The sequence below is a fragment of the Charadrius vociferus genome, unplaced genomic scaffold, assembly GCF_000708025.1.
Source record: "Charadrius vociferus isolate BGI_N301 unplaced genomic scaffold, ASM70802v2 scaffold261, whole genome shotgun sequence".
In the NCBI taxonomy this organism is placed as follows: Eukaryota; Metazoa; Chordata; class Aves; order Charadriiformes; family Charadriidae; genus Charadrius; species Charadrius vociferus.
In genome coordinates this window covers 150,387-175,706 of record NW_009646856.1, presented here as the reverse complement: position 1 = coordinate 175,706, position 25,320 = coordinate 150,387, and the positions used below count along the sequence as shown (strand labels likewise).

At 43.9% G+C, this 25,320-nt stretch overlaps 1 protein-coding gene across 1 annotated transcript; it reads right to left on the bottom strand.

Annotated features, from left to right (window-relative positions):
* Positions 1 to 5,544: 5,544 nt before the first annotated feature.
* Positions 5,545 to 25,110, bottom strand: ACBD3 (acyl-CoA binding domain containing 3). The gene is made up of 8 exons (XM_009894326.1): positions 25,008 to 25,110; positions 17,802 to 17,943; positions 16,621 to 16,761; positions 15,712 to 15,870; positions 13,497 to 13,671; positions 9,902 to 10,094; positions 8,531 to 8,815; positions 5,545 to 7,645 (listed from the first exon to the last, which is right to left on the bottom strand). The coding sequence occupies exons 1-8, from the start codon at positions 25,108 to 25,110 to the stop codon at positions 7,434 to 7,436; spliced, it is 1,410 nt and encodes a 469-aa protein (XP_009892628.1). The 3' UTR covers positions 5,545 to 7,433.
* Between the last annotated feature and the right edge of the window lie 210 nt (positions 25,111 to 25,320).

Sequence of the window (25,320 nt, the reverse complement as noted above, 5' to 3'; positions counted from 1 at the left end):
CCCGGACTGCCTGGGCAAGTTCCTTAAGGACTTGGGCTGCTAACAGCGTGGAGACTGCAAATACTGAGGGTGGATGCACAGCAGGCACCCAGCTGATGGGCTGCAGTTCCCCTCCCTAAAAACAACCATGGGGTTACAGCTGCGAGAGGGGTTTTTCCAAGCCCAGATGGGAGAAATGCCACTGGGCGAAGCAGCTCGTCCCTGCAAGAGGAGGTTTTCTACACCACTTCCATTCTCATGGGTGTCCCCCCCTTTCTTTCTCCAGGCATGAAATTGTGCCCATGTGACATGGTCCCCGAGACCGTGGTTGCTGGTTGAGTCTGAGCTAGGATGGTGGTGGTGGGACTCTCGGAGAGCCTTGGGGGCACACGGGCATCGGGATGGAGGTGGCATCATCAGGTATCACTGAGCATCAGTCCCTTTGGCATGTGACCATGCACCACAGTGACAGAGGGCCCCCATCTCTCCCGCAGCCTGACCACAGCTCCAAGTTACATGCTAGCCCACCAAAACATGGAAATGCAGAAAACCAGTGCCTTCTGCTATTTCTGTTTGGGTGGGGTTTTGTTGTTGGTGTTGTTGTTTTTTTGATTTTTTCTGCTGCTTTTGGTCTTTGCCCTTCCCTTGGTGCTGGGGAAGGGGCTCCTCCTACAGCCGGGGCCGGGCCAGGCTGCTCTGGCGTGGCTTGCTGGGCCAGCATCCACCCATGGTGGGGTCCCTTCTGCCGGGAGGGGGACCTCGCCGCCCTGGTCCTCTGTTTATCCAGCATCAGCGGGCTGGCTACAAAAGACTGGCGGTAAAAACTAGTTTTGGCACAAGCATCCTGGAGAGAACCTTTGCCAAGGAAAAATATTGTCAAGAGGCTCTAGGAAAACAGTGTGTTACTCATCTTTGGGGAAAATAACCCAGCCAGGTTGAGCAACCTGCATGGATTTACTCAGCACAGCTTTATCTCCCACTGGCAGCAGGGAGCCTGCGGAAGGATGGTGCTTTTCCTTGGTGATACCTTGGTGTGAACTTGAGGGTCCCCACTCCCCTGCCAAGGGAAGACCCACCGGGACGAAGGAGGGCATTTGTGGGGTGTAGCTGGCCGGGGCGGGGGGTGGTTTCTGTGCCGGGGTGCTGGCGATGCTCTGCTGTGCCAGGGCGAATCCCAGCGCTGGGCGCGGGCTTGGCAATGGGCATGGCTGAAATCCGCACTAAAATGTTTCACCCCATCACCCGGCCTGCGCTGAAGTCACTTCCCCAGGCATACGAAGCAAGCCCAGGCTCGCTTCATGACTTTTTATTTATTTATTTATTTTTTAGACAGGAAAACCCTTTGTTCTCTGCAAACCAGAATCAAATTGTACCAGCGCCCCGTAAAGCTCTGCTCGCTGCTTTGCACTTGCCCTGCAATCTTGTTTGACTATCCTGACACCAGCTGCAAATAACTTCCTGGTGTTTTGCAGCATGTGCCGAAGGTAGGAGCCCGAAAAAACACATTTGAGTCAGGCAGTGACTGTTGAAGTCCTCCGATGCAAACTACGGCTGCACTGCAGAGGGCAGAAAGACCTCGCAGGGCTGATATTAACTTGGAGACCCCTTTTTCTTCCCCGGCAGAGCACCGGCGGAAATAGAGACTGTTTTGCTCCATCTGATATAAAAACCTGGCAATGAGGAGGAATGGGGTTCATCTCCCATAAAGCTGAAGTGCCCCTGCCTGGAGCAGGGGACAGAGCCCTTGCCGCCCCTCGCCGGGGGCAGGGGGTGTAGCGAGTTGCACGGTCTCAGCCCTGCGGTGCTGAGGTCGGGCTCACAGGACAGGGTGTGAGCAGGGGCTTTTCTCAGCGTGATGCTGCAATATGCATCAAATACACATCAGAGTTCGTGTTAATTTTAGTTGGTGGTAATTTGGGGAGTTACTTTTCCCTGGCAAGGCAGTGCATGAGGCCTATCCAGGCGGGGCTAGAGAGCGAGCCTGGGTCATGGCTGACTGCTGGCGAGGGGTGCAGGAAGGGTTTGAAGGCCATGACTAAACCAGATTAATGAGGAGGCACAGCCAAACAGGGCCTGTGCCTGGCCTGGGGGGGCGGAGGAGGGTTTCTCGGGGCTCCCCATGGCTGTAGGGCAGAGCTGCCCCTCAGGCCATGCTGCAGAGCCTGTTCCCACATGCCCTAATCTCTGTCCCCTGCGTCCTGTGCCGCAGCTTAATGGTTGTACAGGTGTTTTACTAACAAAATGGTGGCCAAAAGCTGAGCATTTGTTTCACTGGGTGAGTGGCGACAGCCCTCCTGCCCACAGTTTGTCAAGAGTGCCAGGGGAAACCCATGTTTGAGCTCCCCTGGGCAGACAAGACACCAGCAACCCCAGTCACGCTTCCCCAGAGCATCCCTGCCCCACTGGGGATGCAGCCATGGTGGGAGAGGAGCCACCAGCTGGCCTGGCATGGTGGCACCAGAGCTCAAATAGCCCTGGGGAAGGGGAAGAGTGAACTGGCCCAGCCAAGGGAATGGGCCTTTTTTTTTCTTTTTTTTTCATTCAGACCAGCTACACCCCCAGGGGAGCCCAGCCGAGGGGTGAGGGTAACACCAAACCTTCTCCTGGGCCCCAGCCAGGTCAGGTGAGAACAGTGTCCATCACTGAGCAGCCACTCCCTTAAAACAAAAGCGGGGTACAACACCTGAAGTCCAACAATGAGGAAAACACGAAAACTCAAGAGGAGAAGCGTAGGCTGAAATGAGAGATCACTTCCCCAAATCTGGCTGCCACTCCAGCGTGCCAGTGTTGAGCCCCTCATTAACAGCAGCAGGTTTCTCACCAGCCTCATTGTGACTCCATATGATGAAGACAGTACGAGATGAAAATGGTGAAGGCCAGGAGCAGAATTTGGTCCAGAGAACACATCACCTCCTTTTTCCCCATTCCTTGCAATTTTCTTATTTTTCGGATACCAAACAATAACTTTGCATATGCAATAACTGTATTGCATTGCAATCTCTATATCAATACTAATCCAAATGTTTTCATATAGTTGTTTAAACCACTGTACCACTGAAACCCACACCCTTGAAAGGCCTTTCATGCATGACTGGCAGGTCTCAGACTAGCGGTATTTGGGATGCCGTTTCACGCTTTGCTTAATCCTCCAGTACGTGGGGCTGGATATAGCTGTGGTGTGAAGTTAGAAGCTTTATTTTTTAAGCCGTGGATCCAAAAGCGCATAGCTCACGTTTGTAACCTGCCCTATCAAACCAGCTGTCAGCACAAACACCGCTGGCACACCTGAGCCCAACACAAGCCAGCTGCTCTTGCAGAGCATGGGACCAAGCTCACTGCAGGGACTTCCACATCTTTATGATGAATCTCCTTCCACCAGCACATGGTAAAAGAGAGACCCAACTCCAAAAGCTTCCCTGTTTGTACACTGCTTCCACATACAGCGAGCAGGAACAAAAGCACAGTGAGGGCAGCAGTGGAAGCTGAAAGCTCTTGCACCCGAGCTAGGTCTGCTAACGAAGGCGCAGCAGGAGCTGGGGGCTTAGTAATTTGAACTGTGTTTTTGGAGGGAGGTGGAATGGGGGGATCAGAGCAGAAAGAGCTAGGAAGTAGCTGCTTGCAAGAAAACTGTAATTTCCACAAATCCTGGATGTACATGCATTTTAGCTGGGCTCTTGCTCGAGCTGGTGCCTTTGAGCAGCACCACACGGATGGAAGATGCTGGCCCAGTCCCCAAGGTGTGCGGATGTGGCAGCCAAAGGTGGCAGAGGAGCTGAAGGAAGAGCAGAAGCTGCGGGACTTGAACTCAGAGGCCAGGACCAGGAGTCAAAGAGGCTGGGACAGCTTAGAGGTCTCAAGTTGGCTTTTTCCAGCTTCCCCTTGCGGGCTTTTCACTGCAAATACACCAGGGGATGGAAAGATGAGGATGGAGATTGCAGAACCAGGTGCTAGGAAGAGAACAACATTGAGCTGTCAGAAAGCAGCCTTCACATTGCTATTTTAGGTTAGTAAGGCTCAGTCTGGAGAAACAGCCACCATTTGGGTGAAGGATGGCTATGTTGCTTCTTTGTACTTCAAGAGGTCTATGCAGCCCCTTTACAATTTCTACAGCAACTGCCTAAATAGGAGGAGGCTAAATGGCTAAACTAGCCCTTAGACCTCCTCTGACAGCAGACTACTGATTTTATGACCCTGCCCATTACAGTTACCACAAAGGTTGCATCCCACTGCTCTAAATCACAGCGTTTAATCTGTGACTTACAAAGTACAAGGCAGAAAGTGCTAAAAGCCAAGGGGTGAGGAAGGACAGCAAAGAAGATCGGCAAGAGGATATATCATCCAGCAGTCCTGTGCCTTAATTAACAAGTTGTTTCAATTGCACCGCTTGTCCTCCTGGGACAGCCAAGTCAAGGAAGACCGTGCTTTGGTATCTCCCACGCAACATCCATGTCAACAGTGCTGCTGAAAACATCAATTCTAACACGGGTTTGTCCCTCTGATTTTTTAGCTTTTCTCAAAGCCCAGTATCTTTGGAACTGAGCTTTGTCAAGCTGTTTATGTTGCACTGCCTGGACTTATTGCCAGTGACTCAATTCATTTCAGAAAGTGTTTATGATAACTCTCTTGTGGAAGAGAGCTGCCTTAAGTCAGCCGTGAGGAGTACAGTGCTTCGCTTTTAATTGGAGAAAGGGGAATTTATACATGCATGAGACAGGTAAAATAGGTCCAGTTGGGGCAGCCTTGCTGCTGTAATTACTTTGGTTTTCAATGCACTTGCACATTTCACATGAAACGAGTTTGTAGCATACCCAGACTATACGGTACATTGAACTTCTCAGCATCTTGCTTCTACCAGCACAGCACTTGTTTCGTTCTCACTGAAGAGACTTTTGCTCCCCAGATGAGAGCTGGAAGCACCAGCTTGAGGCTGCTCTCTGTGGGAGCAGATAGGGCCAACACGACCTGGACCACAGATCAAACTAGTGCCAAACCTGCTTCCGGCCTCAGCTCCAGGATAAGCTACTTACTAGCAGTGGGTTAGCAGCAAAGGGTAATTTTAGCCAACAGAAACCTTAGCATAACTAGCCTTTTTGCCTCTAGGTTCATGCTTGTCTTCTTTAGTCTAAACCATGCATGATCCTGCCTGACTCTTGACCTTTGGGCCAAGGGCTCTTCAGGACAACGCAAGCCAGCCCCTGCTGCCCCTTGGGGCTGGGTTCATTAAGTCTCAGGGGCAAAGGCAGGCACCTTTCTTCCAGGCAGAAAATAGCTCATAACTTTTGGCTACCCACATCCAACCCTTTCTGCTACAGAAGATCATTTTCAAAAACCAAAGTGATTATGCTGTTCAAGCTGGGCTCTTCTAGTACTGATGGTGGCCTCATCCAGTGAGCTAGTAACACTTCTCAAAGAGAGCCTTTGGCCCAAGTGATTTGGCTGCTGAAGCCACAGTGGTGGTACGGCACTGAATTTTTAAAAATGAGAGCAAAGACGACCAGCTTATCTTAGCTGAATAGCTAGACACAGCAATGCCAAGGTTTACAAATTAATAAAAAGCCAACAGCATTACAGATAAATGTATTTTAATTAGGATTAAATACTATCTCAAGGTATCTTGAAATCGCACTTGTACTGTACTAATCAACAGCCAGAGGCAATAAAAAAAGTCTGAAAACGTAAAAGTTCTAACATCCAACACATGACAGTAAGTGCTGCCATTTAAAGCGACAAACACCACTCCCAAGAACAGATATTCTTAGAGGAAGAAGTCATAACATTTTTGTATGGACAAAAAAGTTTAAGTTGAAGACCAGAAGAAATATATTAGTGCCTGCCTTTTTAAAAGGTTTTTTTTTTTTTTTTTACATTAAATACAGTTTTCTTTAAAAGCAAGGTACTTTCTAAATTCATGGTTTATATACTGTATGTACACAAGAGCAGAACATTGTACAGTGTTTTTGGATAAAGCAGCACTAACTAGCTATAAGCTGGTACGGTGTTGCTGAACCAAACGCAAGATGACAAGTTAAGCACTCTAGGAGAAGTATCTCCATGGTTGGTATGAGAAAAATAAAGTATCATGTATGTACAAACTGATTATTCAAACAAATCCCGCGAACTCAACATCATTTGCTATGGAACTGTACATGCTGCAGCTAATCAATGGAAGTCTTACTGCAAGAACTGATCTGACAGACCCAAAAGAACCATTTTCTTTCAGTAACAAAGTGCATTACCCATGCAGAGAGCACTTACATAAGTCGCCATTGCAACACATCACCCCTGGGGTGCAGGGCTCCAAGGAGATTCTTACTGCAGCCTCAAGTCAAGCAGCCACCTGCATTTTTCCACTACACAAAATATGAAATGCCCAACCAAACCATACAAAATTGAGATTAAAGCTACATTATTAAGTATCTGTATGTGCACTCTGCCTTTCTGCAGACAGTTACAGATCAAAGCAGAAAGTTTGCACCGAAGTATCACCAGTTCAGACTAAAATGGACCGGCAGCGATTTCCATAATTAGTGCAACATTAACTCCTATACTTTATCAAAGTGACTTACTGTTCTTCAGATGCACAACATGCTTATTCAGGTTTTACAAAAACAGACAAACCAGAACGTTGTGCAGAAAACCAGTTTCAGGTTTGTAATTTTTTTTTTTTAAAGTCTACCCCATTAAAAACCCAAAGTTAGAAATAGTTTGTGCCCTGGTTCAAAGTCAATTGCCTCACAAAATGACCTTTTTTATTCTAGGGTTAGCAGCAGGGCAGAGAGATTAAGGTTCTTCTTGTTACACATACTTTTAATTGTCATTCAGTTTACATCTTCAGAAGAGGTTATTTGCTGTACTTTCAGGATACTGTTCATGCTTTTCTTAGCCACTACCCTGGTTTAAGGAACTGAATGTTTCTTCTTTGATGAGGACAGAAGCGAGACAACTTGTTTCTAAACTGCATCAACTTAAAGTTTCAAGTTTTAATGTGTAAAAATCTGACATTCAATTACAGTTAGGAGAAACTTGCTACACAGCAAACTGCATCCAAATCTACCAGTTATTGATGGGACCTTTAAATTAACCATTAACAAGTTATTCAAAGCATCCAGACCTGGAAACATCAGATCACCCAGCCAGTGAGCCAGCAACTCCCTCCCCCTTTTTCATGAGGCTTTAACAAATGCAACTGATGTGACCTTAGCACTGGAGCCAATGACTTCCATTGGTTAACTCCAATACCCAAAATGGCTAGGGAGATCCTGTGTTAAGCCCAATGCAATATGCATTAGTGTCATGGAGCAGGAAGATCCCAGTGTCTACTTGTTAAAGTTCACACAAACCATACAGATACAGACAGGATAAAACACAGACTCAAAAGGATCCATTATGCTTGAAGAAAATTCCAAATAAAATGACATCTTCTGCACAGCCCAGCCTCAGACACCGCCACACCTTTATCTAGTATAATAAACTCTGTAGTAAACTGTTTTTGACCTCCATAGAGAGTAGGAGTTGTCAAATTTAAGGAGATAAACTCCTCTCCCTGGGTACTGGTGGCTGCCAGCATACACTTCTTCATGACAGTCTCGTCTGTACACAGGCACTATTTCATCTAGCTGAGGCTTGTTGGCATTCTTTTTGGCTTTTTCTTCACTGCTAGTATTTTCTGCAAGGAAAAAAAAACAAGTGTCAGTTAACACGGGTGGAGGCTTTACAAGAGAAAGTCAGACTGATCTGTAGTGGACAAGGCAGTCTTTGTTGGTTTAGAAATCAGATGAGTCGAAGGGGTTCATACCAAGGCTGTGGCTAAAGCATTCAAAAGCAGGAGGAACAATAAGCATGCTCACTTTATCATTGATTTTACAGTTCAATATTAAAACCCACCACACCTAACTGCCCAGCACAGGTGGGTCAGTTCATAGAGATGCCAAGCTCGAGTTTCCATTAAGACATTATCCCACACTAACTGACTGCTACTGATCTGACATACTTACTATTACTGATTACTTAGTAGTAATATTCACAAGGCCACTGCTTCCTATGTCACAGCAGTTCCTTCTAAGCAAATCACAGCTTCATTTCAAAACATTTTTTTCTGATGGTATGCTAACCTCCCCTGTAGGTAAAGGCTGTGTCCTGGCCACTATCAGGAATTGCTCTTAAGCTGTATTGTTGAAGTCTCAAGGAAACTTCGCCCCTAGAAAGAGTTCACAAACAGCAAGGCAGGACTTTTCTTAAAGGTTTTCAGTGTGCAGATCCACTATGCTTTATTAGACCATGGGTTTCAATCTAGCTTGCTGAGTAGGACAAGAGGGCACACTAAGGAGTAAGTAAAACTTAGGAAAAGATTTCCCCACCCTCAACTGCTTTAACCCATCTGTGATCAAATAAGGTGACTGAAGTTACTTTGCACTTCCTCTTCAAAACTGAAGACAAGATTCCAGCTAGACGGAAGTTGGGGGAACTAGGAGATTACACAAGACAATCAGTTGGGTTTTCCCCCACGGCAAGCTCTGCAGGACTGGCAGTTTATATAAATAAGCATGCTTACCTTCTTCTTCATCCTCATCATCACTGGATTCGCTGATGTGCACACTGACTGCAGTATTAGGGGAGTCTGTCCATTCAAAATACACCCCAAAACCAATGTCATAATTGTCTGTAGCAAACTCCCAAAAGAGGTAAGACCCCTCTTCATGAGTTGGTACTCTAACTGTAACCACTTCTCCTCGGCCCACTGTGATCACAGAGTCTGCATCCTGGCGGATTTTTTCCTTGAAGTCTTTTATCTGGGGTCGTGTCCACATCGATGGGGCAGCTATCACTGGAACAGAATCTGGAGAGACAGGAGGAAAAACCCAGTTAAGCTTTTTTTTTTTTTTTTTTTTTTTTTTTTTTGAGTTATTTATGCTGAATACTTAAGTGTGCCTTAGGGGCACTTGAGGACCACAAGCATCAGAGTTGCTTCCAATTTTTTTTTTTTATTATTTTCACTGAAGAAACACCTTTCCACAGTTGAAACTTGCAAGAAATGCAGTACAAGTTTAGATGTAACGCTGCACACTTAAATCCTACCAGTTCACCCATCTGCCACATTTAAACCAACAGTGCTTAAGCAGAAAAGACTCAGAAGACAGATACACTGCTACAGGTGATGGGGTTACACTGCACAGAACCCTTCACTGAAAGGATCTTCAATGGGACAGAGCCAGAGGTTGTGGATTTGTCTAGAACTTGTCAAATATTGGCTGAAATAACCGAACACCTCATTATGCAGACTGGGACTGCACTAGTGTTGGTTCCAAACTGGGATCCAAGCAAGTCTTTTGAGGACTACTGATTGTGGATGGAAGTGTAGAGGTAACATCCAGAAATACCAGTGATGGGAGCACTGCTGGGAGGCTACTTTTCCTGCTCCACTTCTACAGCTTCCTAGAAGCTGTCTGAAGAAGATGGGAAATGCAAGGGGACAGCAGTCCGGACTGCACATAGGACAGCGATAAGCTGCAGGTAGGGCAGCATTCAGAGAGAGTAAGAAGGATTTGGCTTTATTTTAATCTGCAAGGCTAAGTCACTCAGTTTTGACTCGAGTTCAAATAAGAGTGAACGTATTTCTGCACAGAACAGCTTTCTAATAGAACTTTTACGTTTTTCTTCAACTCAAGAGTGAAAGGAGGTTCTGGATCCCATCCACTTTGCCTGAAAATGTTTTTGCTGCTTCCTCTTGCCCTCCCCTCAAAGCGGAGTTTTGCCTGTGCAATATTGTTCTTGCTTGAGAGAACCTGGACCCAGGAATCAAACCTCTCTTTTGCATAGCCCCATGAAGCCAAGCAAAGAGCCATAGTAACCATACTTAACACATTTGAATCCTAAGAAAGGGTTTTGCTATTTATTTTTAATTAAGGAATCTAGCTAGTCCTACCTTTTGGTCCATTCTCCAGTGCTTCTTCCAAAGCCTCAGGATCCAGCTCTTTTTCAGGGCTGTCTGCATGTGTACTGGCCTGCCCATTAATTGACGGGGTGTCCCCTTGGGCAGGTGCATTCACCTTTGATGCGGTAGTCAGAGGTGTCCCTGTTGCTGCCACAACCACCTCCTGCTGTTTTTGTAAGGCTGCCTAAAATGACAGAAATTAAGTCAACTAAAACTCAAACCTCTCAACAGTGTATACGTAAACATCTAGAGACACTTAAAAAACAAAGTGTCCCCCTCCATCCAACGAGGAAGCTTGACACGAAAGACCATAAGCAGCACACACCAACCAGTGAGAATTGCACGTACTTAGTATCAGGGGAAGGGAAGTCACTTTGTTCTAGGCTGATGGATACAATCTGAACAAAAAGATTCAACTTTCAAGTTAATTAGGGCACCCACAATAAACTTTTGCACTTAGCTATGGAAGTTCTGCATTTCAGTAACTCCTATAACACTTCCTTCAAAATTTAAAGTGATGACTTGTTTGCTGTTTTTTTAGCAGTGAGCTGAAAGGGTTCTGGCCTGAGCTCCTCTGGGTCTAAAAAGAGCTGGAAGTATTTAAAGTCTATTAAGCACTTGCCAATTTGCGAGTTAACTTGCTCCACAGGGTTCTCCATCAAATCCGCAATGCCCAACAAAGGCAGTTATTTAATATGAAAGCAGGAAGCGTAAGAGCCACAAGAACTGCGAGTGGTCTGGGAGAAGAGTTAAAGCTCAGAGGTGTTGCTTTTAGAGTATGACTTATGTACACTGAAACTCTTCAGATAGAATTTATCCTGCTGTCCCTGTGAAAATGATTAAATACACCTAAAACAAGATTATACAAGGTAACAACCATCCTTTTGGATTTAAGTAGGACGCATTACTCCTTGTAGCTTCAAGGCTTATTCCCCTGCCCCTAGTTATCAGTACAGAGAGACTACATATGCTTTTTTGTTGGGACATGGAAAAGTTGTAACTGACAGTGCCATTCTTTAAAGAATAACCTAATAAGCACATGATTTTGGTATCCTGAAGGAGCATGAAGACAATATAGTCAAACATTAGTTATATTTCAAGTTTGAGCAATCGTACAGATGCTGCCCAGATCCACTTTCTACTACAACAGTTCTATGCGCTGAGACAACATAAAGTGAGAAGAACTTTTCCAGAAAACTGTTGCACAGAGCCTTTCCAAAATTAATTGTATCACAAGCTGATCTGTAAGCAACCATGACAGAACAGCACTCTAACTGCACTAATAGATCTCAAGGCAGCTGAGTTACAGGCATCTGAAAGGAAAGTATTCCTCTGAAGTGTTATGGAGGCTTCCTGGGTCTTCAGAAAATTCTGAAGTAGAAGTAGATAATTTTAGCTCTGTTACATGCTTCTTTTTCAACCTTTCCTCTATAGGACTTGTCCAAACAGAGATCTGAAAGATAAGCTTCATTGCCTGGCAGACTTATTATTTTGTAAAGACATAAATGAAAGGCTGTTTTGCCCCTGATCTCAGAGGCCATTAAGTCTTCTGTACCTAGAAAGCAGACAGCCATGATTGAAAGGAGCAGTGCTGATAGCATTGAAGAACATTGGCAGCAGCATCTCTGACACCTCAGTCTCAAGGGTGTAGTATCAATTACAGAAGGCACTGAGGTCACGACTTATGAAGCTATAGCTTTTGCTTAGCACTAAAACACCAAAGCATTGGTACCAAGGTGTCATTAAGCTCCAAGAGTAACTATAAGAGGGCAGGAAGCCTCTGACTTTCCTATACAACCTCAGCTCCATTGAATCATGGTTTGGCTTGGAAGGGACCTTTAAAAGATCATCTAGTCTAACCTGCCTGACATGGGCAGGAACATCTTTCACTAGATCAGGCTGCTCAAACTCCATCCAACCCTACCTTCAACACTTCCAATGATGGGGCATCCACAGCTTCTCTGGGCAGCTTTATTCAGTGTCTGATCACCCTCATTGTTAAAAAAATAAAATAAAATTCTTCCTTATGTCCAACCTAAAACCACGCTCTCTCAGATTAAAACCATTGCCCCTTGTCCTGTCACTACAGGCCCTGGCGAAAAGGTCTTTCTGATAAGTCCCCTTTATATATTGAAAAGCTGCAATGTCTGCCTGGACCCTTCTCTTCTCCAGGCTGAACAACCCCAGCTCTCTCAGCCTGGCTTCACAGGAGAGGTTTTCCAGTCCTCTGACCCCGCTCCAACAGGTCCATATCTTTCCTGTGCTGAAGACCACAGAGCCGGATACAGGACTCCAGGTGGGATCTCATGACAGCTGAGTAGAAGGGGAGAATCACCTTCCTCCCTCAACCTTCTGGCCACACTTCTTTTTATGCAGCCCAGGATATGGTTGGCTTTCTGGGCTGCGAGCACACACTGCCAGCTCATATCCAGTTTTTCATCCAGCAGTATCCCCAAGCCCATCTCGGCAGGGCTGCTATCAACCCATTCATTTTCCAGTGTGTAGTGATACTGGGGACTGCCCTGACCCAGGTGCAGGACCCTGCACTTGGCCTTGTTGAACTTCATGAGGTTCACATGGGCCACGTGGGTTCCTCCAAATGGGTTCATATAGCTTCCTTTCTTGGACAGTTTTTTTGTTGAGGGCATCAGCCTCGTCAAAATACAAATGACTTTTAAATTCAGTAACTAATTTCCTGTTAAGAGTTTAGCTCAAGAACAATAGACCTGAGGCTGGCAGTTATAGGCCATTTAAGATTCAGGTCCTGCCCGGAGAGGTCAGACATACTAGAATATGAAATCTGGCTTACATCTGTTTAAGACAGTAACAGATGGACATCCTTGAACTTTAAAATAGCTTGAGATGCGAACACAGCACATTTGCCAGAGATGCAAGATTCTCCTAAATAGAGAAGCAGCCTTTCAAGCCCAGGAATGAAACCCTTGCAAAGAAGCAGTGTACTACTTTCTGCTACTTATTGCTACCAGAAATATGAAGGTCTGTCCTCCTACCTAAACCACGAGCAGTCTATTGCAAGCAAGCAACTTAATTAGATACCGATGTCAGACAATAGATGCCAAAGGAGACAGAAGTCAGTAGTGCTCAAGTTGACAGGGAGGAGTAATCTCAAACCCAGTAGTGATGTGACAGTGCTGCACGCATGTTCAGCTGGAAACACATGGCTGACCAAAGCCTGCTGCTCTGCACAGATCCTCAGATGCAATACCTACATGGAGAATCACTTGAACAGGTTTGTTCGTGCTCAGGTGCACTGGCATTTACCCCATTAAATTACACACACAATAGAAGCTGCAGCAGAGCACTTTACATTTGGCCTCCAAGAATATCATCAAACCAAGTAATTAGTGAAGGCTGCTTAGAATTTTCTTAACAGCTACTTCAGAAAACTACTTGAAGAGATTAAATAAGGGGGCTTTGGTGTTTGAATCTGAAGCAGCAGTAGTCACTAGGATGCTATCTTTCCTCGTAGCAATTAGCTTTTCAAGGAGAAAAGCGTGGACAAGTAAACATCTCCCAAAGACAACCCAGAACAAAAAATCTAAGTTTCTCAGCTGGCCAGTCATACCTGTTGCTGTGCAAGCTGGACTTGATACAACTGCTGCATGTATTGTTGATAATGCTGTTCCTGGAGCTGCCGAATTAGGATCTGCTGCTGTTCATAGTTGCCCGGATACTGCTGGGCTGCGTACTGCTGGAACTGAATGGCAGTCTGGGAGTTCAGTGCTGCCATTATCTGTTGCCTAGATTGGTGGGAGGAGAGTATGAAGATTACAAGCAGCTGAGGGTATTGGGGAAATCCCTGTACTTAAGTGATTTAAGTGGCCTCAAAGACAGTTAATTCAATTCCTGTGAAAACCAATTAAAACAAATCTACATAATAGAGCAGAGCCCAGAAGTAATGTATATGTGAATTTTGCCTAAAAATATGCTGAGAATATAAAGAAGGGAGCAACATTTCTAGCCAATATTTGAAAACATCAAGTGTTAAAAAAAGAGCTCTTACATAATTCTCAATCTGTAGTCTGATAAAGAGGTAGTGCTAGAGAAATGCGTGACTAAATTTCTCCAACAATCAAGGGAAAAAATTCCACATTTCGTTCCTCCAGAAAACATGCAGAAACCATCCTTCTAGCAGCCCTTCTACAAATATTGATAGGAACAGACCTGCTGTGGTACAGCACAGCAATGCTCTCTGGTTAATCTACGAAGAGCACACCACATTACTATCTTAATTTCCCAGGACAGTACGCAAACATATGAAAAGCATGACTGACTGTGGCCCAATTCAGGAACGAAAACCATGCTGCCAAATAGGGCAGCTGTGCCTCCAATAAACTCAACTGCTAAAACTTCGGGAGGAATACGTGGGTTACTTATGCCCGAGCTCAGTTCTCCTCCTCTCTCCAGAGGGCTAATGGAAGCTATATAGTAAAAAAAAAAAAAAAAACCACAAACCCAAAAACTAGATCCAGAGTTCAGTTTGTCTCACATTACATCCGTCAGTGACCAGCTATCGATGCTTCAGAGGAAGAAAGTAGTATTACACAAATGCAGGAGTAATTCTTTGTTTCCTGCCCTCCTCCTTTCCCCAAAAATCATCCTCTAAAAGCTCCAGTACTAGACTGGTTTGGATCCTAAAGGGCAAGATTTACTATTTCAGCAAAACTGTAACTTTAGATACACTTAGGTTATATATACATATCCACATTCCTTTTCTGTCTAAATTCTTTATCCCTGTAACCTGTTACAACCACTTAATATGCAACTGCTATTCATGTTAAAAAAAAAGTCATCTCAACTTCAAGGCATACCACACTTCTTGTTACTTAGCACTGTGCAACATTTCTGATGTATTCTGTTCATTTATGTCTGTATTTTACACTCCTCTGGCTCTACAAACAGCAGAAACTTGTGGATTAATTATTTGCTCCCGTCTCAAAAACACTACATAGCAAGTGCAGGATCTACTTTAGAGACACCCCCTGCCAAGACCTTTTTTTCATAGAAAATGGTTGCTGACTGGTGTGGAACAGCTTTGATGATTTACAATTCTCTTAAATATTGTACGTACAAAGCTAGATCCATGTTTTCAGAATCTGGATGTGATGGGAACAATGAAATATAGCTACAGTGTTGCACGTAAAAAAATTAATTCAGGCTACAAACAGAGATTAAGTGCATTTGAACATGAATTTTGTACTCCTTTTAGAAAAGTTTAAAATCCAGTGATTGTCAGTGTACAAGTGAGATCTGCAGACACTTTACACTTCCTAGAGAGAGCACTTTTAAGGAGGTAGTGTTAGACTACCGAGTTTGAAAATTTCAGCCATGCATTCAAAACACCCCAGTGAACTGCAGTTACCCTTTTTCTAGGCTCCATCTTCTGTGAAAGGATAGAAACTTTCAAGTCACAGTTCAAACAGCACTTCCAGTTGGACACTTAACTCTGCTCAGTTGAGTGCAGTATTAATCATTTAAGAAGCAGAGCCACAAGTTTTCATAAGGTGCAGCCCTGGAACCCCAAAACCCCCAGAGCTTCTCTTTAAACAAAGCTTTTCTGGCGCTTTCATCTGAGAAGGCTGCATACAATAACACATTAGGATAATTATTCTCTGCAAACTGTGTCCCTCTTAACTAAGGATGCAAATGTCACTGCCATACTCGAGTGCTCTGAGCTTCAGGTATTCAATTCTAGCAGAACTATGTAAAAAGTTAGATACAATTACCTCAAGTGCAAGGCAGTTATTTTCTTTGAAGTGTTATTTGTTTCAGCTACTCACTTCTGTTGTTCCATCCGAAGTCGTTCCTCCTCTATTCTCCTCCTCTCTTCTTCTTCCCTTCTAAGTCTTTCCTCTTCTTCTCGCCTACGTTTTTCTTCTTCTTTTTGTAAACGCTCACGCTCCTCTTCTTCACGCCGCCTTCGTTCTTCCTCTTCTCTTCTGCAACATCCACTCAATAAGCTATTTCAGCATCCCTACAATCCTAGGATGAGTTATTTTCAACATGCTGTAACCTGCCTTTTGCCTGCCCAACCAGGGTTTCTGTTTGGTCTCATCTCCTCCCACTTAAATTGGCCTGGAGAAGTGTCTTATTGGACACAAGAAGAAAACAGATTACTGTTTAGTTTTACTGCACTCTGCAGTATGACAAGTGTAAATTCTGTATTATAATTTGATATTCATTCCAACCTGTTACTACACTATCTGTAGCAGAGCAGTAGGAAAAAATCGCTTAGAAACCTTAAACACATCTTTCAAGCTTTAACATATGTTCAATAAATACACAGATACTATAGTTTAATAATCACATTATACGTAAATGATAGAAGATAGCCTTTGTCAACCCATACTAGAAGAGGAGTTTAAAGCACCTGGCAATTTCATGTTCTGTATAAATTTAGTCCACAGACATATCAGGGCAGGTGTTTTGTGAAGCAAGTATTTCCTAAGCAGATGACAGTACCAGCAAAATTTTGAAATCTCCTTATATTCTAGGTGTCTTTACCTCAGAAACAATCATTCATGACTGGCAAAGTAAAAAGGCTTAAAGAGATTAAATGTTACTACACCCACCTAAGCTTCAAGCATTTCTCTTCCCAAGACAACTTCAACTTAAGCTAGCTGTGACACTGTCCAGAGGTCAAGAGTTACACACTTGATATTCTTCATCACCAAAGGACTCAACATTACCTTTTCTTTTCTTGTTCTTCTTTCTCTATCTTGTGGGAAGTGACATACGTTGAAAACAAGTGGCAGCACCTATTCAGGAGTTTAACAAATTCTGTCATAGCTTTTTGCTTTGACATGTTTCCAAGGGCAGCCCATTCCTTCCTGAAAGAGAGAAATCAGCTGAAATAACAGACAACTCAACTCTTCAAGTCAGTAGTGAACTCTCAGAACCCAGCAAAGAAAAAAAGTTGGGAGACCAGGGAGCAAACTTTATCATATGTAGTTTCAGAGAACTAACAACTTTTTCCCAAAGACAGTACAGTGCTCTCTTCTGCCTGCACAAGAACAACTCTTTCAAACAGACATAACTGAATGCCTACATGAAATCTCATATGTACCACCAACCCTACTTAGAATTCTGAATTAAGTCCAAAAACATGCCAGCTACAGATGAACCTGAAATATTTTTTACCCTTCTTCCACTCTAGTTTGTGGAAAAAAAAAAATGCATACATTTTCCTGGATGAACAAACATGGTAACAACCATCAATTATAGTGCTTCAACTAGTTGAATGCAACAGCGTGGTTCTTCCTAAAGGAAAGCTACATCCCTCTGGGCAAAAGCAGTGCACTGGGTTTAGCTCCGAGAAGTCAGTGCTGTGTTGCACATTGCCTTCACAACTAGAAATAGCAACAGTGACCAAGAGACCTGCTGCCTGAACTGCAAGCAATACAAGAGATGTGCCTGAGACTGCCCAAACCTCATCAAAATTTACTCAGAGCTTGAATGCAACAGATATCTGATTTCAGAAGTTATCCTTGGGATTAACAAAAGCTATGGTGAATGCTGTTACCACTGGCAAAAGGCTTGGCCTGTTGTAACCCTAGCATGGAGTTATGACAGAACGTGGGCCTGCACATTAGTGCAGAGCTAGCCAAGTCTTAAACTGCTATGACAAATTGGACCCTAGGCACAGCAGCTTTTCCTAATGTGGTTTAAAAAACCCAATAATCTTCTGTTAGCTTCTTTAGTGAACCGTGACTCAGATTTCTAAGGTGTATTTGAAGAGGCCGCTCACTTTCCACTACCATATACACACATTGACACAACCCACATACTTGTCTTATTGTAGAAATTGGATGGTGTTTTCTTCAGACAGGAAAAGCAGAGTTAAGACCAACAAGAGCACCAGCCCTTTTACCTTCTATCATTCCCCAGCACATCAAAGAATCCAACTTCAGGGCAAGTGTCAGGGTTGTAAGGTCCCAGCAGAACCTGCTTGTGCAGTGCCACGAGTTTGAGTTTGTCTTCATATGATGGATGAAAGGCTTTGCCATCTTTTTCTGCAGAAAAAAAAAAGAAAATTTTCACTGTTGTGATTAATTAAGCAAGCACAGGCAGCAAAAAGCATTTTGTGTAACCACTACCATGATTTCCCCTGTAAAAAAGGACTAAGGTAAGTCACAAAAGGTTAGACAAATTAAGTCAGATAAAATATAGATCTGTCCAGAAGAAACACATCTACTTCAGCTGCTGAAACTTAATTGTGAGATGTTTTTCATCATACTATCTAGAGTCAATCTTAGAAATCACATAAATATTTATGTTAATTAGTTGAACATCATACCATATGGATCTATATCTCTGAAATATTTAAAAACCTTAACTTGAATTCAAATGTGCCTGCCAAGTCTATTGTAGGGTGGATAGGAGAAATTTTCCACAAAGAGAGACGTGACGTTAACTTTATAGATTACTCTCTTTTCATGCTCTTCACATTGATGAAAGTGGAACAAGCAAGGTTTGAGGCAAGGAAAACTGCAGAGAAGAAAAATTAGAATTACGGGAGAGTTTTCCTTGAGGGAATTTGATTGCTGCACTTCGCCAAGGCAGCTGGAATAACCCCTCACAATGAAAAGTCTTAGAGGTGACTCCATCAGCACCAACATGCACAGAGCGCTCTGGCCATAAGACACAGGCAACATAAGCCTGAACATAATCAGAATGGCTCCACGCCAACACCTTCTGAAGCAGTCCCGGTTAGATCCTGCCACGCATTTACTGGTAAGAAGAGACTTGCATTGATTTAAGATTATATATGAGTTAGTCAGCTAGGACTTACCTCAGCACATTTAAGCTGTCAAAACAAATCAAAGAAACAGGCAGCACTATATGTAATTACATTGCTCGTTAAAAAAAGACCTTTTTCTTCAACAGGAAAACAAATAAATAAGCATCATCTCCTTTTGGAAGGGCCGAAATGAGGAAGCTATTACCAGAGGTAAACAATAGTAACTTCATATGTCTGTTCTACTAACTGCTCTCTGTTTAGTCAGGAACGGCAGGCAGAGCTGCCACTAGCTTCCAGCTCTCCTTTGGAACAAGTTGTTTACAGCCCCAAATGGAACAGTCCAATTCACATTCAAATTTTAGGGCTAATATTTACATATTGCAAAATTGCTCAGCTGATGCTTGTGAACAGAGGCATTAACAGGGAAAGCAGCAAATCTCAGAACAAGAGAGGAGGGAAAATATCTCCACTACGGCTTATTGAGAAATTCAAAGTGGATACTTCTGAAAATTGGAAACAACCCCACAGGGAAAGTGTTTGCAAGTCACAGCATGGAGCTGTATTTTTGACTGAGTAAGTTCAGTATGTTACTGGACTTATTCAGTTAAAACATCACAAGGAACCACTATGTGCATTCCACTCATTTTGAAGCCAGAATCAAATAATTAGAAGGTAAACATTTAATTACTTATTATCCATTCCTAGAGGTCCACTTCACTCTTCCAGAATCTCAAGTATTCGCTCTTCTCCCAGTGTCACGCAACCTTACAGCAAATACAGCTTCCAGCTTCAAAAAACAGAAGCCTTTCTCCACAAAACCATCTATTTCCAAAAATACCCAGTGGGGTAGAGAAGGGGGGGATGTAAAGACTGAACTGGAGTCAACTCAGTGGTATCCAGTGAAAAGACAAGAGGCAGACGACACAAACTGAAACACAGGAAATTCCACTGGAGCATAAGGGGTGGCTCCCCCACCCCCTGAGAGTGATCAAGCACTGGAACAGGTTCTCCAGAGAGGTTTTTGAAGTCACCATACTTGGAGATATTCAACACCCAAACAGACACAGTGCTGAGAAGCCTGGTCTGAACAGGATGGCTAAACTTGACAATCCCCAGAGGTCCCTTCCCACCCCAACAAGTCTGTGATCCTTAAGAGATGCAAATCACCACATCCTGCTAAGCTGTCTCCCTAGGTCTCAGGTCTCCTCAGGCCAGGCCACCCAAATTGCCCTTAAGTTTTTCCTCAATTCTTCACACTTCACATTTAAGTCAGAATTTGCTTATTAGGTAGCAAGCACTGCCATTAGCCTCAACAAACAGCACACATTTTGAAATCATACTTAATATCCTGGGGTAGTGTGCTTAAAAGCAAGACAATTGATAAGGGTACTACACTGAAGTTTTGCCAGGCTTCTGCGCTAAGGACACTTCTCAAGGGGGTCCCTATAGCATAGTTTACCTTGCACAACCTGTAAACCTACAGTTGTCTGCCAAAACCCATAGCTATTTGCTGTATTAGACTGCTACCTAAGCCAGCTAACACCATCAGTAACTGAACTCGCTTCTGAAGAGGGTTAAAGAGAAAAAAAAAAACCCCACCATCGTTTCCCATGCTATACACAGCACACCTGCATTTTCACAGAAGTGTCAGACCTGAAGCCCTAACTATCAGAAGCCAAAATCTGCATTTACTAAGAACGGTGACCCAAGGAAAAAAGAATAAACAAGTTTAATACGAGAAGAAAACAGACAGATGAGAAAAGCGAGACAGGCATTCAGTGACTTGTAGATAATACAGATAAGCAAACTCTCAAAGTATTTGGAGCCAGTGAAGAGAGTGAAGCTGTATACTAGCCTATTTTTCAGTTTAATTCTTCAGCGTGATACTGTATATACACTGTATAATAATCCCAAAGATTTGGAATTGTTGCCATTAAACTGAACCAGAGGACCTGAAGCCATCTACAGAGCCAAATATGCCAAAAAAAGAGTATTAGTGAGTCCAGACAGTAGAAGTGCCAAATGTATTCAAGCATCTGTGAACGTACCATTTAAGAAGGCATTAGCCACACATCTAATACAGCTGTCAGGAAACTGAAGAACTTCAAAGAGATCTAGGGAACACATTGAGAAATCCTACGGATGTGCACAGCAGTAGTACAGCAACTATACAGCCCTCCCTATGCCACTGGTATGTCTGACCCAACAGGGCCAGAGAAAGATTCAGCTTTCTTACAGAAAATTAGGAGCCTTCTTTCCTGACAATACTTGAAACCATCATTCACCTGAAATGGCAACTTCTCAAGCCAACTAAACCCTACGCTTAAGCAACTGCCACTAACACATCAAACTCAAGTAGCGATTAAGGATATGGTTACATGAACAAGGCAGGGTATGGACCTAGAGTGCTTCAGGCATTCTGCACTAAGGGCCCATATATACACACATACACATATATACACCTATACCACTAATAACATGAAGCAGTTCATCCGGAACACAAAGAAAGACTGGCTCCCACTTACTGCAGGCTCAGGCCTCATTGATGCGTGCCACAAAACCACAATGCACTGTTGTCACTCCTGGAAGGGAAATCCCTGCACACCTAATATCAGTTCTTCATACCACCGCTCTCCCCGAGAGCGGCTACGTTGCTTAGATGCCCACAAAATTGAGATCCATTGAGGACCACTCAGTTGAATACTCCAGAAAAACAGTACTTAAAACACTGACGACCCTCCTTGCACTACAGATAATTAACTGTATGGTTGAAGACCACTGCTTGTGTTGGCATGCAAACAAAACAGAAAGATGAAGCTATAACTAGCAATGCAAAGCAGATAACAGAGGCTTATGTCACCACATAGCACTGTACCATTGACATGAATTGGTATAAACCCACAAATTTAGACTCAAGGGAGCTAAGAGACTGCAACATGCAAGATACTGTTCCTCCAATGTAACTTCAGATTTTTTCCTGTGTAAGAAACAGGGTACAACATGCTGCAGCTTCTGCTCCAGCTTCACCTACTGCACTCACTCTAAATGCCCGATTCCCATGGGATAGCATTCAGTTGAGTCATCTAGAAGAAGCTAGAAAACAGTTTGTGAAGTGCAATTTTTCATTTCATAGCTTTTTAAAAGCAGAAGTCACATATGAGAATGCTGTTCATTTGCAAAGTTTTAATGAGCAAGACCAAAACTGAGAAGAGCAAGAACTGAACCACTGCCTGCCGAGCCAAGTACACTCTTACACTCCTAATTCTCTTCTCCTGCATCAACAGAAGAGTTAACAACTAGTTCTTCCAATTAAACATGATCAAAGCTCAACTTCAGATCAAACATAGATACGTTATAGGGGTTTTCATATTCTTGAAAACAAGAGCCTACTTAACTTATGAATTACAATCATGCCATCAAATTAGCCCTCAAAAAAAAAAAAGGTGAGGTCAAACAATTGATTTAGAATGATGTATTGCTGAGGTCGAAGATACATTCTTGTTAGGAAAGGAGGAAACAACTTGGAGCAATCAAACAAAAATTAGAGTACTTAACATACCAGGCCAGCTTTTAGATACCAAAATGATATGGTTTGTATACTGTCTACTCAAATGTGCTGCACTGCAAATCACTTTAGGCAGTGCATGAACACTGCAGGGATTGTCAGGTATTGAAATACCACTGTACCCCATCCTCAATGACAGGATGTGGAAAACCATAAACCTGGGTTGGCACCGGAAGAGATTTGCTGGCAGAGGTATGCAAGCCGCCCCCTCCTACTGCAGGACACAGCTCACACCTTAAAAATGTTACCTTCGCTGGCATAGCTCATACCAGCTCAACAGGCAGAATAAGCCGCCAGAGACACTTCTACTCTGCCAGCTGCCCCGAGGCACAAAATTACAGACAGTCCAAGAGACAAAATGTGCCCATTTCAGTAACATGACTGTGCTCTCCGCTGTGTACTGGACCCAGCACAGCGGAGCAGCTTCTTAATGGCAGCCAAAACACTAGTCGGCCTGAACTAGGCTTGACAGAACGAAGAGTGCATGTTGCAAGGAAGGCTCTTGTTTCTCACAGAAAAATAGACTGGAACACTATTAACCATCTATTTTCTATGCCTCTGGTATTCTGAAAAGCTTTCTTCACAAGCCATTATGGATGCTAAAAGAAGCTAGCACACATCTCCTGCACAGCCCAAGGCCTGACAGTTGAAGCGACCCAGGGTCAAGCATTTTAGATCTGCCTCTGTCTTTATCAGAGATAGAATAAAGTAGCTTTTGAGTCTCTTTAATATCCTAGCCTAGTTTCAGTTGTGTTTTTCACATTGTTTATACACACTCCCACCCTGTCTTGTCTTCAAGCGATTATGTTACATGCAATATGCCACCACAGACAAGTGTTAGCAGTCATTGTAATAAGCTAATTCAAAGTATTTTGATCAGATTCAACTTTTCTAGGAAGAAAATACATTGTGAGTTACAACCAGACAACCCAGCCTGCACACTGAAGCAGAAAGGAAGCTGCTTAACTAGCGATCGCTGCTTACCCTTTGACCTCACCCAGGGACTCCTCTAGCATCCCGACCCGAGCTCCTTCCATACCAATAATCACAGTTAATCCCAACACCACTGTTTTTCCAAATAAGTGCTGCCCCAAATCACTTGTTTGTTCCACGGCAGCTATGCGAGTAGCTAATATACACTGTGGCATGGTTATAGCTGTAAGAACGACAAAGTTTTTCAGAGTCACCCCCACCTCCAAATCAGTGTAGGTTTTAGAAGAATGATCCAAAACAAGACCTCAGCATTGACCTGTTAACACAGGTCAACCTTCAGATTCCTTGTATGTTCCTCCTTGAAGTAAAGCAGGAATCCGTATTTGTTCCTTGGCATCCACAAGGCTGCTAAACAAGCATGCCCACTCCCACAGTTGTTTTGACAGTGGATGCATGAAAATCCTTTGGAAACGAGACCAATTATTTTCAGAGCCATGCAGATACAGAGCAAGCTAGCAGAATTAGTAATCCAAGTATTACAAGCTCCTGTAACTCACCATCACATTTATAAATAAAACCCCTTATGTTATGTCACTTTCAGCAAGAAAACTACAGATGAAAATATGGACAATAACTTCATGTGACTTTTATTCCTGCCATAAGGATCGAGGAACAAGGCCTTCATTTGGAAAGTCTGACAGCTCCATACAACGTGGAAAGTTTTCCTCTTATGACCAAAACCATGCATCACAAGAAATTGCGGAAGGTTAAAAAAAAGAGCAGCAGTAAGATGAAACATGTTGAAACTAAGCTTTTAACAAAAGGAAGGCAACAACAAACCCACTGTTGAGACAACACAACACGGTGAACTGGAACCTAGACACAAGTAACACTCCATTGACTTCTCCCCATCCAAAAGGAGATAAACGTAGAGCATAAATTTCGTTAAAACGTGAGACACAATAGACATAGGTTATAAATAATGCAGATAAGCCCATTCATAGTGTGTGATTTTTACACTGTCAATACTGGTTCCAGTACAACATAAGACCATGGTTGACTGAGACAAGGAGTTTGCTATGGCAGCGACATTTCTTTCTGCATCATGTTTTAACAACAAACGCTCATTAAGCCAAACCAGAACCCTTTCAAGCAGCTTGCTTTACAGAAAGGGTAAAGAGACAGAAGTCACAATGCTTCCAACCTGACACCCGGTCACAGCAGGTTCTGACACAGGGGAAAAAAAAAAAAAAAAGAAAAAAATCAATACCCTTATGATCCCTTATGGTTCTACAGCTTAAGAAAAAATCCAAACAAATAAACCTCTATGTTAGCACGCTAAGAAAAAAATTGCTTCATGGAAGGGCATCAGAACAGGGTCAAAGAACCACGGCTCAAGAAAACTGCCTAGAGCCTTACATGCTGCAGGTCAGCCAATATGAAGAAAACAGTTCTAGCACAGTTTCCACCTGCCAGTACGCTTGCCCTCAGAAGGGGCAGCTTTCCTGGGGGGTCATCTAACAACTGACCGCCACAAGCCCAACCCTTCCAAGCAGGGAGTTGTATCTTCCCTAGCGCAGGGTTGGTTGCCCGACTGCCTGCTCTGTGCCCCACGTTAAACAGCAGCCGCCCAAAAGCCAGCAAAGCAACACATCGCTGCAAGGCGCTCAAATGCTGTAGCGCAACGTTAACACTACAGTGATCGCAGCTCTTCCTCAAAAAACACACCCGTCGATTTCGTCCTCTTGAGGAACGCAAGAGTGGCACAGTACCTCCGGCTTCCTGCAAAGCAAACCTGGCCACAGGGGGACCCTAGGACAAACACTCCAGCTCTGTACCCGTGCGGGCATGGCATTCCACGGCTCCCTCGCACAGCCGCCGGCTCGGAGTCACGACCGACGGCACGAAGCGGCACAGCCAGACGTGGAGACGGCAAGACATCTCACGCCAGCACCCGGGCTGTCAGCAGCCTCGACAGCACTCAAAGACAGCACTCTTCGCCTACGTTCGCAAGGTTTTTCTTCTTTTCGCCACAAGCAAGGATTTTTGTGGTTTTTTTTTTTTCCTCTCCGTTTTTAGGTCGGGTGGTGCAAACCCTGGAAACCGCCTCCCCCGCCCCGCGGAGCGGGCACCCCGCGGCCGGGACAGCCC

Coding starts and splice junctions, on each gene's coding strand:
- ACBD3 (XM_009894326.1), bottom strand. CDS start 25,110: ATGTCTTGCCGTCTCCACGTCTGGCTGTGCCGCTTCGTGCCGTCGGTC. Junction 8,816..9,901: donor ACTGGAGAATGGACCAAAAG/GTAGGACTAGCT, acceptor CTGTCTCTCCAG/ATTCTGTTCCAGTGATAGCT. Junction 7,646..8,530: donor TGATGAGGATGAAGAAGAAG/GTAAGCATGCTT, acceptor TTTTCCTTGCAG/AAAATACTAGCAGTGAAGAA.